Below are 14,076 nucleotides of genomic sequence, written 5' to 3'. Positions count from 1 at the left end.
TGTTTGTGTATCTGTGTTGTCCCCCCAACATTGTTTGACAACCAATGTTGGTGCATTTACGTCCCCGAAACTTAGCGGTTTGGCAAAAGAGACCGACAGAATAAGTACTAAGCTTACAAAGAATAAGCCCTGGGGTCAATTTGTTCGACTAAAAGCAGTGCTCCAGCATGGCCAGAGTCAAATGACTTGAAACATATAAAAGAATTCTAAATCAATGTCAATGCCCTTATACAGATATCTCAAAATAGCAGTTTCTCGTACAAAGCAAAAATAAGAGAGACATTAAGAGTGAGGTAGGATGAAAGTCAAAATAATTAAAGGATTATCTTTCGAAGCATAATCAACAGTGATTAGAGATAAATGGAAATAACATGAGGAGGAGGAAGGGGTGAGGCTAAGCAAGGAAGAAACCTTGAAGTTATTTTCCAAAATTATTTCAATCTTAGTTTTAGGTTTATCAATAAGGAGTCCAATGTTATTTTGACGGGACTTTAAGGAGAGCAGGGCAACATTCACTTACAGCAGTCAACCGGTTGAATAAGCAGTTAAAGTCCCAATCGATACAAATTTTATAATACTGCACAATAAATTTAGACTGTAGGGTTAGACAACCAACTGGTACCCTGGTACCATATGTGTGTCTGTTTCTAAACAAAACTTCAATAAAGCATCAAGTTCTTTTGGGGTGGGGGGTGGCTTTGGATTACCAGAAGGATATTGTCTTGATGTGTATTTGAATGATCTGCAGCTGCTCCACAATCACAGACATCCTGGGCTGCATGCAAAAAAAGGGCCACCTGACTGACTGGCATGAAGCCACTCCATCATCTGGTTCATAATTGTGCTGTATCCTCTCTCTGCCTTTTTCCTCTACTACAACAATGGCCCCAGCTTCTCGGAGCCAGCTGGGCTCATCTTCCCGTCTCCACTCGGACACTTCCTTCCCGCTCATCTTCCCGTCTCCTAGCAACCTAGTGGCATCCCGATATCCCAGTCCTTCCTCCACCGAAAGTTTAAGTCTATCTGGGATTCCTTCCTCGCTCATGTAACCCCCACATGTGTTTCGACTTTACAAAGATTCGAGAGGAACATTAAACGGTGAAAATCTTACTGGTCTGAGACGGCCAGAAACGGCCGTGGACACTGCTTCCTCATCCAGATCCAGGAAGTAAACAGAAGAACCAAAAGAACAGAAAACAAAAAGTGAGCTAGAATTAAAGCACAACAATGCACTACTATCATCTTCGTACAATAAACTTCACCAAGGAAATCCAAAACAATTGAAGATTTACCTAATATAATAATACCCCTAACAACTTAAGCATAGATAATCTTTAAACTGCTATAATAAAACCTGCTAATACCTTTGACTTATGTTAATAGGCTGGATATGGATATATTTTATAACAAGCCAATACCCAAGAGTCACAGCTACTTTCTTTTTTTTTGTCCTTTTAATTTTTTTTAACACAGAAAACAGAAATAATTAGTAATACTGCATATGAAACTGTCAGAGCTTTAGTTACGCTAATCAAAGCTAACTTTCATTTTTATATTACATTAATTAATTCCTGGGACAAGTGGCTGATATACCACGTGGTAATATATTAATCAACAAAGAGAGGAGTGAATTCCCGTTGCATTGGTAATGCACAGAGTCAGTGACATGAAAACATGATAAGCACCAGCAATGGTTCTTTGGATCGGAGACATTTTCAAGGAATGCAAATACACTCAGCCTGACAAGAATTCATTTGGAAGCTTTAGTCATAAAAACAAAACAAAAAAAGCAGAGGGATGGCTGTGTGGTAAGAAGTTTGCTTCTCAACCACATGGTTCCAAGTTCAGTCCCACTGTGTGACACCTTGGGCAAACATCTTCAACTATAGAATCGGGCAAACCTTGTGATTGGATTTCGTAAATAGGAACTGAAAGAAGACCATTGCACACACGTTTCTTTGTGCCCATGTTTGTCTCCCAACTGGTGTCGGTGTCTTTACATCCCCATAACTTAGCAGCTTGGCAAAAGAGGGCAATGAACTAAGTACCAGGCTAAGTACTGGGGCTGACTCATTCAACTAGAATTCCTCAAGGTAGTGCTCCAACATGGCCAGTTTCATAATGACCAAAAAAAGTAAAAGATACAACCATAAAGAAATGAAACCTTAATATAATTATTTCAAATTTTTGCCACAAGGGCAGCTTGAGGGAGGTGGGGATGAGTCAACTACACTGACCCCAGTGTTCAACTGGTACTTATTTTATTGACAGGCAAAGTCGACCTCGGCAGGATTTGAACTCAGAACGGAGCGACAGGTAAAATACCACTAAGCATTTCCTCCAGCATGCTAATGATTCTGCCAGCTCACCACCAAAACTTTATATAATAGTAACTAGTACTTTATTTTATTGACCTCAAAAGGACAAAAAGCAATGTTGAGCTCAGGCAGGATTTGAACTCAGAATTTAAAAAGCTACAGCAAATACCACAAAACTTTTTATCCAATGCTCTAATGTTTCTGCCAATCCACTGCCCTCGTTATAATTGCTTCTAATTTAGGCAAATAACAATATTTTTTTAAGGAAGCGGATTGAATTAGTAGATTACATCGACCCCCCTCCCCAGGTCTAAACCAGTATTTCATTTTATAACAGAAAGAATTGGAACTGCAATCAACATCAACACTAATAACCATCAATAAATGACAGCAAAATATGATTTTAATATTTCTTCTAAGCTGCTTAACCAAACTTTAAAACTTAAAATTTATACACAAAATTGCAGATGGATTTAGTGGAACTGGTACAAACGTAATACTAACCTCAGACAAATTTAAAACAGAAAAAAAATAAAAGAAAATTTGAATACCTGAATTTATAATTATAGGAACGACTCCGCTTATCTTTTTGTAGTAGCAATTTTCTTAGCTTTGCAAGTAAGATAACACGACCGTAATACACCATCGACATGATAGTCCGACAGACAAATGAGCACAAAGTGAAGAAGGGTGGTTATTAATGATAAACATCAAACTGATTTAAGATGGAAATATGAGGCTGAGATATTATGAAAAATTAGATTAAGCTGACAAATCAGTGGCATTTTCATTCTAATACATTTTAAAATATATGTGTGTGTGTGTGTGTGTACTTTAATGTATATCAGCGAAAATCATTGAGAATATTAAATAGCAAACAGCCAAGCTGGCCACAAAGGATTAAGCTAATCTGAGAGACACATATAAAGAGAAAAGACGACTAAGATTAGTGATGATACACTGCACAGTAGACTACCCAATGTCTGGTAAGGTGGAAAAAAAACAGTTGTTGAAATAATGACACATGAAATTCTAATTAGTTCCACATCAAACTGAACACTTCGGCATTCAGTACTCCATCTTAAAATAGGGGACCACGTTGAGCTTAGGAAGCATCTGTACATCTATAGGGATTAACCCTTTTGGCACCAACTCACCAAAAGCCACCCATCAAATTTTAATTCTAAAGTTTGCATATGGGATTAGAATTTTTATTATTATTGTGGGTCAAAAGTTTCCAAAAGAGTGGATTCCTCTGAAGGCACCCAAGGGGAAAATGGTGGTGCTAAACTAGGCAACGGGTTAGATCTGTCCCAGGGACATAGGCCACAACAGGATTTGAACTCAGAACACAAGGAGTGAAGCAAATACCACAAGGCACCTGGTCTACCATCCTTGCAGTTCCACTAATCCACTGCCATGATTTTTTAAAATTATTATTACATCAGCCAGGACTAGAAAGATTACTGAAACAGATCACTGATAAACAGTACTGAGAAGGTTAAAAACAGCTCACTTTGTAGACGGGAAGCCATAGACACATCAATAAAATCAAGTAACACCTAGCTGTTCCTCTTTTGTAAATTTTTTATCAAAAGAAATTAAGCCTCATTAGGCAGGAAGACTATTATGTGTCTTTAAAAAGGAAGGGAAAAAAAAAAACTGGGTCTGGAGAAAGGAGCAGAACCTATGACATCTGCAAATCTTCTGAGAATGGAGATGTTGCCTTTAATGTTCAGCTTATTATTGTTGCACGTCAACACATGCAGGACAGACAATGAGCAAGGGGGGGTGGTGTCTCCAGAGGGTCCGGATATGAAGGATTGGATATAGAGATTCATGCAAGGAAAGTAGAGATTGAACAAGTCAAGATTCTTTTCTACTCTAGGCATAATTTTTGTGGAGGGGGGGGGGTCAGTCGATTAGATTGATTCCAATATGAAACCGATACTTAATTTATTGACCCTGAGAAGATGAATATCAAAGTCGGCCTTGGCGGAATTTGAACTCAGAATGTAAAGACAGTCGAAATACTGCTAAGCATTTTGCCCGGTGTGCTAACGTTTCTGCCAGCTCGCCGCCTTGAACACACCAAGATTGACAAGAAGTGGAGAGGTAAATAGGTTAGGGGGTACCTAAGAGGTGAAGGCAAGAGAGCAACAGGGTCTGAGGAGCAGAGACCATTACAGTAGCAACAGAAAAGACAAAGAGGAGACAACAGACTGATGGGCCAGAGGTTAGTAGAACTGATATCAATGTTTATAGTTGAAAGGTGTAAAGCCCCAGCAAAATAGGGCTGAGAAACAGGAAGTTTGAAGGGGACACAACAGGACAGTGGGTTCCAAACTATAAATTGTAACTATTTCAGACACATTATTTCAACAAATGCCAGTTATTTCTTGGATTTCACATTTCCTGTTTCTTTACATCTGTTTCACACTAGCAACATGGATCGAACACTTAATCCAATCATCGATTTACGTTAGACAAATGACTTATGATTGAATATACACTGTAGATGCAGGCGTGGCTGAGTGGTTAAGCAGCTCACTTTGCAACCGGGTGGTTTTAGGTTCAGTACCCGTGTGCAGACCGTTGGGCGTCTTTTACTGTAGCCTCTTCTCCCACATCAACCAACACATGCCTTGTGTGTGAATTAGAGAGAAACTGTATGGAAGCCCATCATGGGTGTGTGTATACATATCACTGTGTGTGTGTGTTTGTCCCATCATCACCACCACCACCTCAACAACCAGTGTTTGTTTGTTTATATCTCTGTAACTTAGCAGCTGAGCAAAAAGATACCAATATATTTACTACCAAACTTTTTTTTTAAAAAAAAAAGGAGTACTGTCAATCCATCAGTGCTCCAGCATGACCACAATTAAAAAACTAAAACAAGTAGATGACAAGATAAAAGATACAGACAAATCTCTCTCGACAAGAGGTCACAACACAGCCTGAGGCAGAGTTTAAAACGCTCCACCTATTACCCATAGCCGAGATAGTAACCGCAAACAATTTAATACAGATTGCAAACATTTTACACTTAATAAAGATTTGTTTTCTTCAAAAGATGCACAGCAAAACAAAAATAGACTCAGAGAGAGAGAGAGAGAGAAAGAAAATCTATTTTAGGATGGAGTATTAAAGATTTAATCTTCCTATTAGAGTTTAATAGGAAATTTTCCAAGTTACACTTGGCAGATAAAGCTCTGGTTGCTACTTAAACATGGTATTAAGCAGCTAACGGTTTGTTGTTGTTAGTTTTTACAAACTTACTGTACATAGGCAATGAACGATTTATTTAAATAAATCAATTTGTTAGAATGAAGAAGTCATTAATTACAAGCACACACACACATATACTACACATATATATATATATCTATGCACAGACAAGTAAACACATATACATATGTGTATATATATATGTTTATATATATATATAAGTATATATTCATAAAGTACACATGATTTCATGTGCGAGTGTATGTATATATAAGTGCATATACATGTGTGTATGTGTATATACAAATATATACATTCCCCTATACATATACACATGCAAGCATACACAGGTTGATGACAAGGAGAGCATTAGGCTATAGAGTAGGTTTCAGTAAGTCTCATTCAACCCATGTCAAAGTGGAAAAAGCAGAAACACACACCTTACACACACACACACACATAAAAGCCCCAATCAATTGACTTCAGAGTAAATGCGAGGCAGACGAGCAAAAGACAGTCTGGGAGAAGGAAGATGTCAAAACTGAAACCTCCATCAGAGAGAGTCTAGTCTAGGCGATACATATGATGATGGTGATGCAGAGGTGGAGGAGGAGGAAACCTATTACAGGTCAAGAGAACTTCTATGAGAAAGCTACATATCTGATGTGCGATTGGAGCAAGGTTCCAGCTAGACAGAAAATAACATGGTGGTGGAATATTACTCTGGAGGTGGTGGCACAGTTGCATGGTTAAGAAATTTATCAACTATATGGTTCCAGGTTCAGTCCTGCTGTGCAGCCACCTTGGACATGTGTCTTCTACTATAGCAAGAAGTTGAGCAAAGCCCTAAGAGTCGATCTGGTAGACACAAACTTAAAGAGGCCTCTCTCTCTCTGTGCGTGTATTTATATGTACATATGTTTGTTCACATTTTCATTTCCCTGAAAATCAGGGGCTCCAAGCAGGAACACTGTTCTCATGTACCGTCCACAAATCCAGCTTTGTACCATCAAAGACATGAAATATGAGATCCCTTACTTGAAAAACAGGTAAGAGTTAGCAACAAGAAAGGTAACCGGACATGAAACAATGCTTTGTTTATATATTCATCTAACCTATGCTAGAATGGAAAAACAGACATAAAAATCAAACAAAACCATAAAAGATATAAGAAAATTTTCTAAAAATAAATAGGTGCATGAGTGGCTGTGTGGTAAGTTGCTTGCTTACCAACCACATAGTTCTGGGTTCAGTCCCACTACATGGCACCTTGGGCAATTGTCTTCTACTATAGCCCCGTCTGACCAAAGCGTTGTAAGTGGATTTGGTAGACGGAAACTGAAAGAAGCCCGTCGTATATATATGTATATGTATATATGTGTGTTTGTGTGTCTGTGTGTCTGTGTTTGTCCACCCAACATCGCTTGATAACCGATGCTGGTGTGTTTACGTCTCCCTAAGTTAGCTGTTCATCAAAAGAGATCGATAGAATAAGTACTAGGCTTACAAAGACTAAGTCCTGGGGCTGATTTGTACGACTAAAGGTGGTGCACCAGCATGGCCACAGTCAAATTACTGAAAACAAGTAAAAGAGTAAAAGAACAAAGAGTAGGCCTAGGAAGACAGAAAGGGAGCAGTAAAGAACAATATCAAATAGACAGAAGAGAAGCTTGATACGTTAATACAACACTGAGAAGGACAGACCTGACTGTGTAGTTATAAGTCCATTTCAGAATCATGTGACTTAGGGCCCACTCCCAACGTGTGACTGCTGTCAGTGATAGCTACAAGTGGATCAATACCATCTGTGTGAAACGAGAGACAGCAACTGAAAGAAGTCTGTCGTGAAGCAAGCTGCCATTTCTAGTATACAGGATACATAAAGACTCACTACCAGGACATTGTCAAAGGTGCTAATTATAACAGGGGACTGAAGGTAGAGGGAGCTCCCTTTGTAAAATGACACTAGGCAAGACTACGCTGCAAGATGCATGAAATAAGGTAGCCATGTTATAACCATGGCAACGTTTTTTTTTGTTTTTTGTCTTTTTAATGGAATTGACAGAGTAAAACAAGAAGCCCTTGTGTAAACAAATATAAATTATACAATGTACTTAAATGGATGTTAATCCATTATATTTAAGAGAGAACATTTTGAAATCCAACCGAATGTCTATAATCAACAAGTTGAATTATTTTAAATGAATACAAATGGTTCTCTGGAGGATGGAAACTAAAATGAAATCACTTTTAAAAGACCATGGTGGACATAGACAAATATCTCTGCACAGAAATTAAATAGCTTTTTAACATTTATTTTTATCTTTTACTTGTTTGAGTCACAGAAGTGTGGCCTTGCTGGGGCACCACCTTGTCAAGTTTGAGTTGAACAAAATGTACTCTAATGGTCTTTTTTCCCAACCACTAAGCTACAGGGATTTAAACAAACCAACACCAGTTGTTAAATGGGAGCAGGGCAAAAACAAACATGCACACACACAGACAGACAATGGGTTTCCACACAGTTTCCATTTGGCAAATTCACTAAGAAGGCAAATGGTCAAGATGAGGTTGTAACAGATGACTCTTGCCAAAAGTGCTACACAGTGGGACTGAACCTGAAACCACATGGTTGGCAAAGCGAGTTTCTTAACCACTGAGCTGTCAAGGATTCACTTTTTCACAACAAAAACACAACACAGAAAAAAAAAGCACCACCTATACACAGCTGAAAGAAAAAAAAACAAAACAAAAATTACAGCTAAAAATCTTAAATGGTGTGGAATTTAATTGCATTATCTGCAAGGATGAGTGCAGTGGCAGTGACTGCCATTGCCACTGGCACCACCAAAACCTTCAAAAATAGAAATATAGATATTTCTTGTAAGAAAAACAAGCAACAGAAAATAACTGAAATACAGCCATAAACACAAGCAATTGTCTGTTCCTAAAATTAGATTTATAAAACCAATATTTATATATAGGAGTGGCTGTGTGGTAAGAAGCTTGCTTCTCAACCACATGGTTCTGGGTTCAGTCCCACTGCATGACACCTTGGGCAAGTGTCTTCTACTATAGCCTCGGGCCGACCCAAGGCTATAGCAGAAGTGAATTTGGTAGATGGAAACTGACAGAAGCCTATCATATATGTGTGTGTGTTTGTGTTTATTTCCCCCACTCCCACGCCACATTACTTGACAACCCGTATTGGTGTGTTTACGTCCCTGTAACCTAGCAGTTCAGCAAAAGAGACTGATAGAATAAGTACTTGGCTTCCAAAGAATAAGTCCAACTAAAGGCAGTGCTCCAGCATGGGTGAAATCAAATGACCGAAACAAGCAAAAGAATAAAATATACACACACACACACACACACACACGCTCATGAATATGTATGGGTGATGGCTATATTTCCCATTATTATCAGCTGAGACAATGATGTCCGAGTCTAATTGTTATGACACCTGCATCAATGACTCATCATAACTCAAGTCTTCTACACTCGATAGAATCACAGGCCACTGAATGAAGTAATCTCTCTCTCTCTCTCTCTCTCTCTCTCACACACACACACGCACACACACACACACACACACACACGCACAAAATTCTTCTCCTCTTCATTGCATCATATTTTTTTTTTCTTAATGTGAACAATGAAGACATTTCAAAGTGATTATTATTTAACGAAGTTAAACTGCTCATAAATTTATTTAATTATTTCAGTTCCTATCGTGCTTATTATATAATACCACGGAACGGTATCATTATTCAAGAGAATGAGTAAAAAGAAAAACTAAATGCCGTATTCCATAATGCTGTTACTTCTTGTAACAAAGCTGATAAATCAACTTATGATAATAACAATGCTTAACTGACATTTTTGGTAAATTAGCTAGAATAAGGAATGCACCAGATAATTTAAGAAAAAAATTTCCAGCATTTTATATATAGGAGTGGCTGTGTGGTAAGAAGCTTGCTTCTCAACCACATAAATAATAATTCAGAAATAGAAATTTAGTATTTCTGATTTTGATAATCAGTGAATAGACTTCACTGAAATTTAGATATATACATTACGAGTCGAGACAGATGTCGTCAGCTGACCGGTGTCTGCTACTCTAGGCCGACGAAGGACAATCATCCTGAAACACGTGTCCCTAGATGCAGCCCGGGTGGCTGGGGGTATTTGTCTCCCCTTCGTAAATGTATATAAGGACACAGGAAAAATGTGTCAAAGCCATCAGGAGGCATCGATGCTTCCTAGGGCTAAACAGCGGTGGTGAACGTTCATGTTAGATTGACAGTATACAACCATTCTATCGCCACACCACCGTACGTGTCTCTACGAGAGATTTAGAAATTTAGTATTTCTGATTTTGATAATCAGTGAATAGACTTCACTGAAATTTAGATAAATACATTACGAGTCGAGACAAATATCGTCAGCTGACCGGTGTCTGCTACTCTAGGCCGACGAAGGACAATCATCCTGAAACACGTGTCCCTAGATGCAGCCCGGGTGGCTGGGGGTATTTGTCTCCCCTTCGTAAATGTATACAAGGACACAGGAAAAATGTGTCAAAGCCATCAGGAGGCATCGATGCTTCCTAGGGCTAAACAGCAGTGGTGTACCCCCCTACTGTCACGTTCGTGTTAGATTGACAGTATACAACCATTCTAAATAATAATTATTTTACCATTTTGGAAACTTTCAATTAAAGACTATTCTTTGTTCATTCATTTTTACTGACATATTTTGATGCTAGATAGATTATTTAAACATTGCTCTTCCAATTGCTTACCAGATGCTCTTCCAAGTTTTACCCGTTTTTCAAATAAGAGATCCCTTATTTTACATAACTTCAAAAGTGCAAAGCAATCGGATGATTTGCTGACAGAGTGACAATATCACTTCATATGTCAGGCATTTTTCAGTTTGTGTCTACCAAATTCACTCACAAGACATTAGCGAAACTGGGAACTAGAAGAGAATTTGCCCAAGATGCCATGTGCTGGTGCTAACTCGAGACTACCTGGTTTGGAAGCAAACCTCTGAAACACGCAACTACAGCTGCACCCTCTAGATCATCACCAGTATAATTGCCTTGACCTTTAAGTTTTATCAATGGAGAAAGAAAAAGAAAAAAAAGCAACAGTAAAATGTGCATAGATGACTTTTGGTTTAACCCTTTAGTGTTTAAACTGGCCACATCAGGCCAAAATTGTCTTCCTGTTTTATGCTCAAACCAGCCAGCTCTGACCTCTCACACCTACCCTACAAAGTCATTCTAAAAATAAACAGGGACATCATCAATATCCCAGAGTTACAAGATGCTGTACAATTGGTTTAAAACAATGTGATTAAACAGGCTTTACATTTGACAGAGTAATCTGAATGCTAAAGGGTTAAGTCAGGTTTTGTCATGAAGCCCTTAAAACCCAAAGAGACAGAGAATGTGCAGCTGCCTGAAGATGACCTGAAACTGATGGAACCTAGAGAAGTGCTTTACCTCCTGCTTCACAAGATACATAGAAGAACCCTCAACTAGGTATGTCAACATCATGAATGGCATATCAATATACTCCTACAAGATTCTCACAAACCAAAGGTTGGGTAACCATATTCAGAAAGGGCATCCAGCTGTAAAAATCCTCCCAAAACAGTCGCAGAAGTCTGGTGCTGGCTTTAGCCTAGCCGGCTCTTATGAAACCATCCCACCTATGCTAGCATGGAGGGAAGGCAGACGTTAAACAATGATGAAGGTTATGTGTGTGCACATGGGTGTACTGAATAATGAAAATTCTGTAAAATGTCCAATCCCCAACCATCTGCCAGGCAAGTGTGTTAAGTTGCTCTAAGGTCAAGGCGGTGAGCTGGCGGGCAGAAACGTTAACATGCCGGGCGAAATATGTAGCTGTATTTCGTCTGCCGTTACGTTCTGAGTTCAAATTCAGCCGAGGTCGACTTTGCCTTTCATCCTTTCGGGGTCGATTAAATAAGTACCAGTTACGCACTGGGGTCGATGTAATCGACTTAATCCCTTTGTCTGTCCTTGTTTGTCCCCTCTATGTTTAGCCCCTTGTGGGCAATAAAGAAATAAGTTGTTCTAAGGTTGAGAGAGAGAGAGAGAGAGAGAAATACAGGTTGTCACTGAAAACACAAAGTATGCAATAACATTTATTATGTTCAAAGAACTTCTTTGAACATTTTTATTCAAAGAAACCGATACAAATGAAACGATATCCAAACAGGCTATGTCTACCACAAGGTGGCTGTTAAAATTGCAGAAAACCAGACACGAAACTAAGTTTGAACTCAAAGCCTAGGGATCAAAACCATTGATTTCACAGGTTATTTGCACACGCACTAAAAAAAAAAATAAAATAAAAATATTTTGTTTTGGTGTCTCTTGTGAAAAATATACTAATGTACAATGTGAAAACAAGTAATTGCCAAAGAATAATATTTGCTACCAGCAAGCTACTGACTACCAAGATAAAGAACTGAAGGAAAAAGTAGTGGGGGTGAGGTGGGGTGGAATCTATTTTGCCATATTTTAAGACTTCAAGATGGATTAAAAGTTGATTTTAAAAAGCTGAAATTCTAATTTCTTTATAGTTGCAGACAATATCAGGAAAAAGGCAGCAGCCAACACATGGAAGTCATTATGCGAATACAATGAAGCTAGTGGTAACTAAACAGGTCTCACCAATCTTTTGTCTGTCTGTCTGTCTCATTAACAGCAAGAAGTTCAATACTACAAAGCTTGGTATGAATGCAAAACTGAGGAACTACTGAGTTTAAATCCAAGCTCTTTCTTACTAAAGAACTAAACAGTCACAGGAGTCTTAGTTAAACTAGTAAAAATGTAGTTAAATGCAAACAATGTTTTCTGTTTGGTAGAATTAATTGCAACTTCTGAAGAATCTCTCAATTAGAATTGTTGACTACAAATACACATTCGATTGCCAATATGTTGGGGAATATATATGTGTGTGTGTGTGTGTATATATATATATATATATATATATATATATATATACACGTTAAACGATGATATGATGATGTGTATATATCATCCTCACCAACTAACATCTATTTTCCTTGCTGTCATGAGTTAGACAGTCACACACACACAAGCAAGTGTGTGCACTGTTTGAGTGGTTAAGAAGCTCACTTTGCAATAACAATGTCTCTGGTTCAATCCCACTGCATGGCATCTTGGGCAAATGTTATCTCCTATGGATTCAAGTCACCCCTTCATTTTTGAGTTAAACTGAGACGACGGAAACTGTATAGAAGCCCATCAAGTAGACTGTGCCTGTAATTCAAAAGGTACAGCCTTATCTCTCACACACACACACAGTGTCATGCTGCTTCTGCCTTGAGAATTACATTAAAAGATACACATGTCAGGAATACTCAGCCACTTGTATGTTAATTCAACAAGCGGGTAATACAGTTGATTGAACAAGTGAAACCTCATCACCACCATCATCGAAACTGACGGAGGACCAGAACCATCAACATGCAAGACCTACATATATATATATATATATATATATATATATATATATATATATATATATATATATATATACATACATGCATGCATACATACACACATATACATACACACACCCACCCACACACACACACACACACATATATATATATATATATATATTTATTTATAGGCATATACACACATACACAGACAGACAAATAGTGTGCACACAACTTGCAACTACATTACATCATACTTCCTTTCATTTGCAAAGAAATAAAATGTTCCATTTGAATAAGAGACACTTCAGCATATAACATAATTACCAAACTACTTAGACGACTGTAATTAATTATTTTATAGAAATGAAAAGGTTCAAAAACAGACACATAGTTCAAAAGTATTAGTATAGAAATACATGGCAAAAATAAGTAAAGTGATTGAGTGAGTATTTATTGGCTGACATTAATGTGTTTTAATTAGGAAGCTCTTAATTATTTCCATTTCTTTCTTTCTTTGCCATTCATTCTGAAGAAAGCAGAAACCGATACTCAAGAATTTAGGTTCAAATATATATATATATATATATATATAAATAGGAGTGGTCGTGTGGTAAGAAGCTTGCTTCCCAACCACATGGTTCCGGGTTCAGTCCCTCTGCAATGCACCTTGGGCAAGTGTCTTCTTCTATAGCCTCAGGCCAACTAAAGCCTTGCGACTGGATTTGGTAGGCGGAAACTGAAAGCAGCCTGTCGTGTATGTGTGTGTATATATATATATATATATATAGATATGTATGTATATATAATATATATAATATATTATATATATTATATATAGATAGATAGATAGATAGATATGTATGTATATATATATATATACATTGGGCAAGTGTCTTCTTCTATAGCCTCAGGCCAACTAAAGCCTTGCGACTGGATTTGGTAGGCGGAAACTGAAAGCAGCCTGTCATGTATGTGTGTATTATATATATATATATATATATATATATATATATAT

At 37.8% G+C, this 14,076-nt stretch overlaps 1 protein-coding gene across 21 annotated transcripts in view; it reads right to left on the bottom strand.

Annotated features, from left to right (window-relative positions):
• LOC115216993 (SRSF protein kinase 2) overlaps nt 1-14,076 on the bottom strand; it is a 187,761-nt gene that overhangs the window by 52,169 nt on the left and 121,516 nt on the right. Inside the window, exon 1 of one of the 21 annotated variants that reach the window (XM_036507016.1) lies at nt 5,884-5,892. The exons of 18 other annotated variants lie outside the window; for them this stretch is intronic. In XM_036507016.1, the coding sequence (XP_036362909.1) occupies nt 5,884-5,885 (2 nt within the window). In that variant the 5' untranslated portion in view covers nt 5,886-5,892. Of the gene's footprint in view, nt 1-1,111; nt 1,171-2,869; nt 2,988-5,883; nt 5,893-14,076 lie in introns of those variants that run through there. 2 more of the 21 variants (XM_036507012.1, XM_036507011.1) reach the window with 2 other exon arrangements.

The sequence above is a fragment of the Octopus sinensis genome, linkage group LG11 (genome assembly GCF_006345805.1).
Source record: "Octopus sinensis linkage group LG11, ASM634580v1, whole genome shotgun sequence".
Classification (NCBI taxonomy): Eukaryota; Metazoa; Mollusca; class Cephalopoda; order Octopoda; family Octopodidae; genus Octopus; species Octopus sinensis.
The sequence above is the reverse complement of the archived record's forward strand: the minus strand, read 5'-3'. Positions and strand labels throughout refer to the sequence as shown.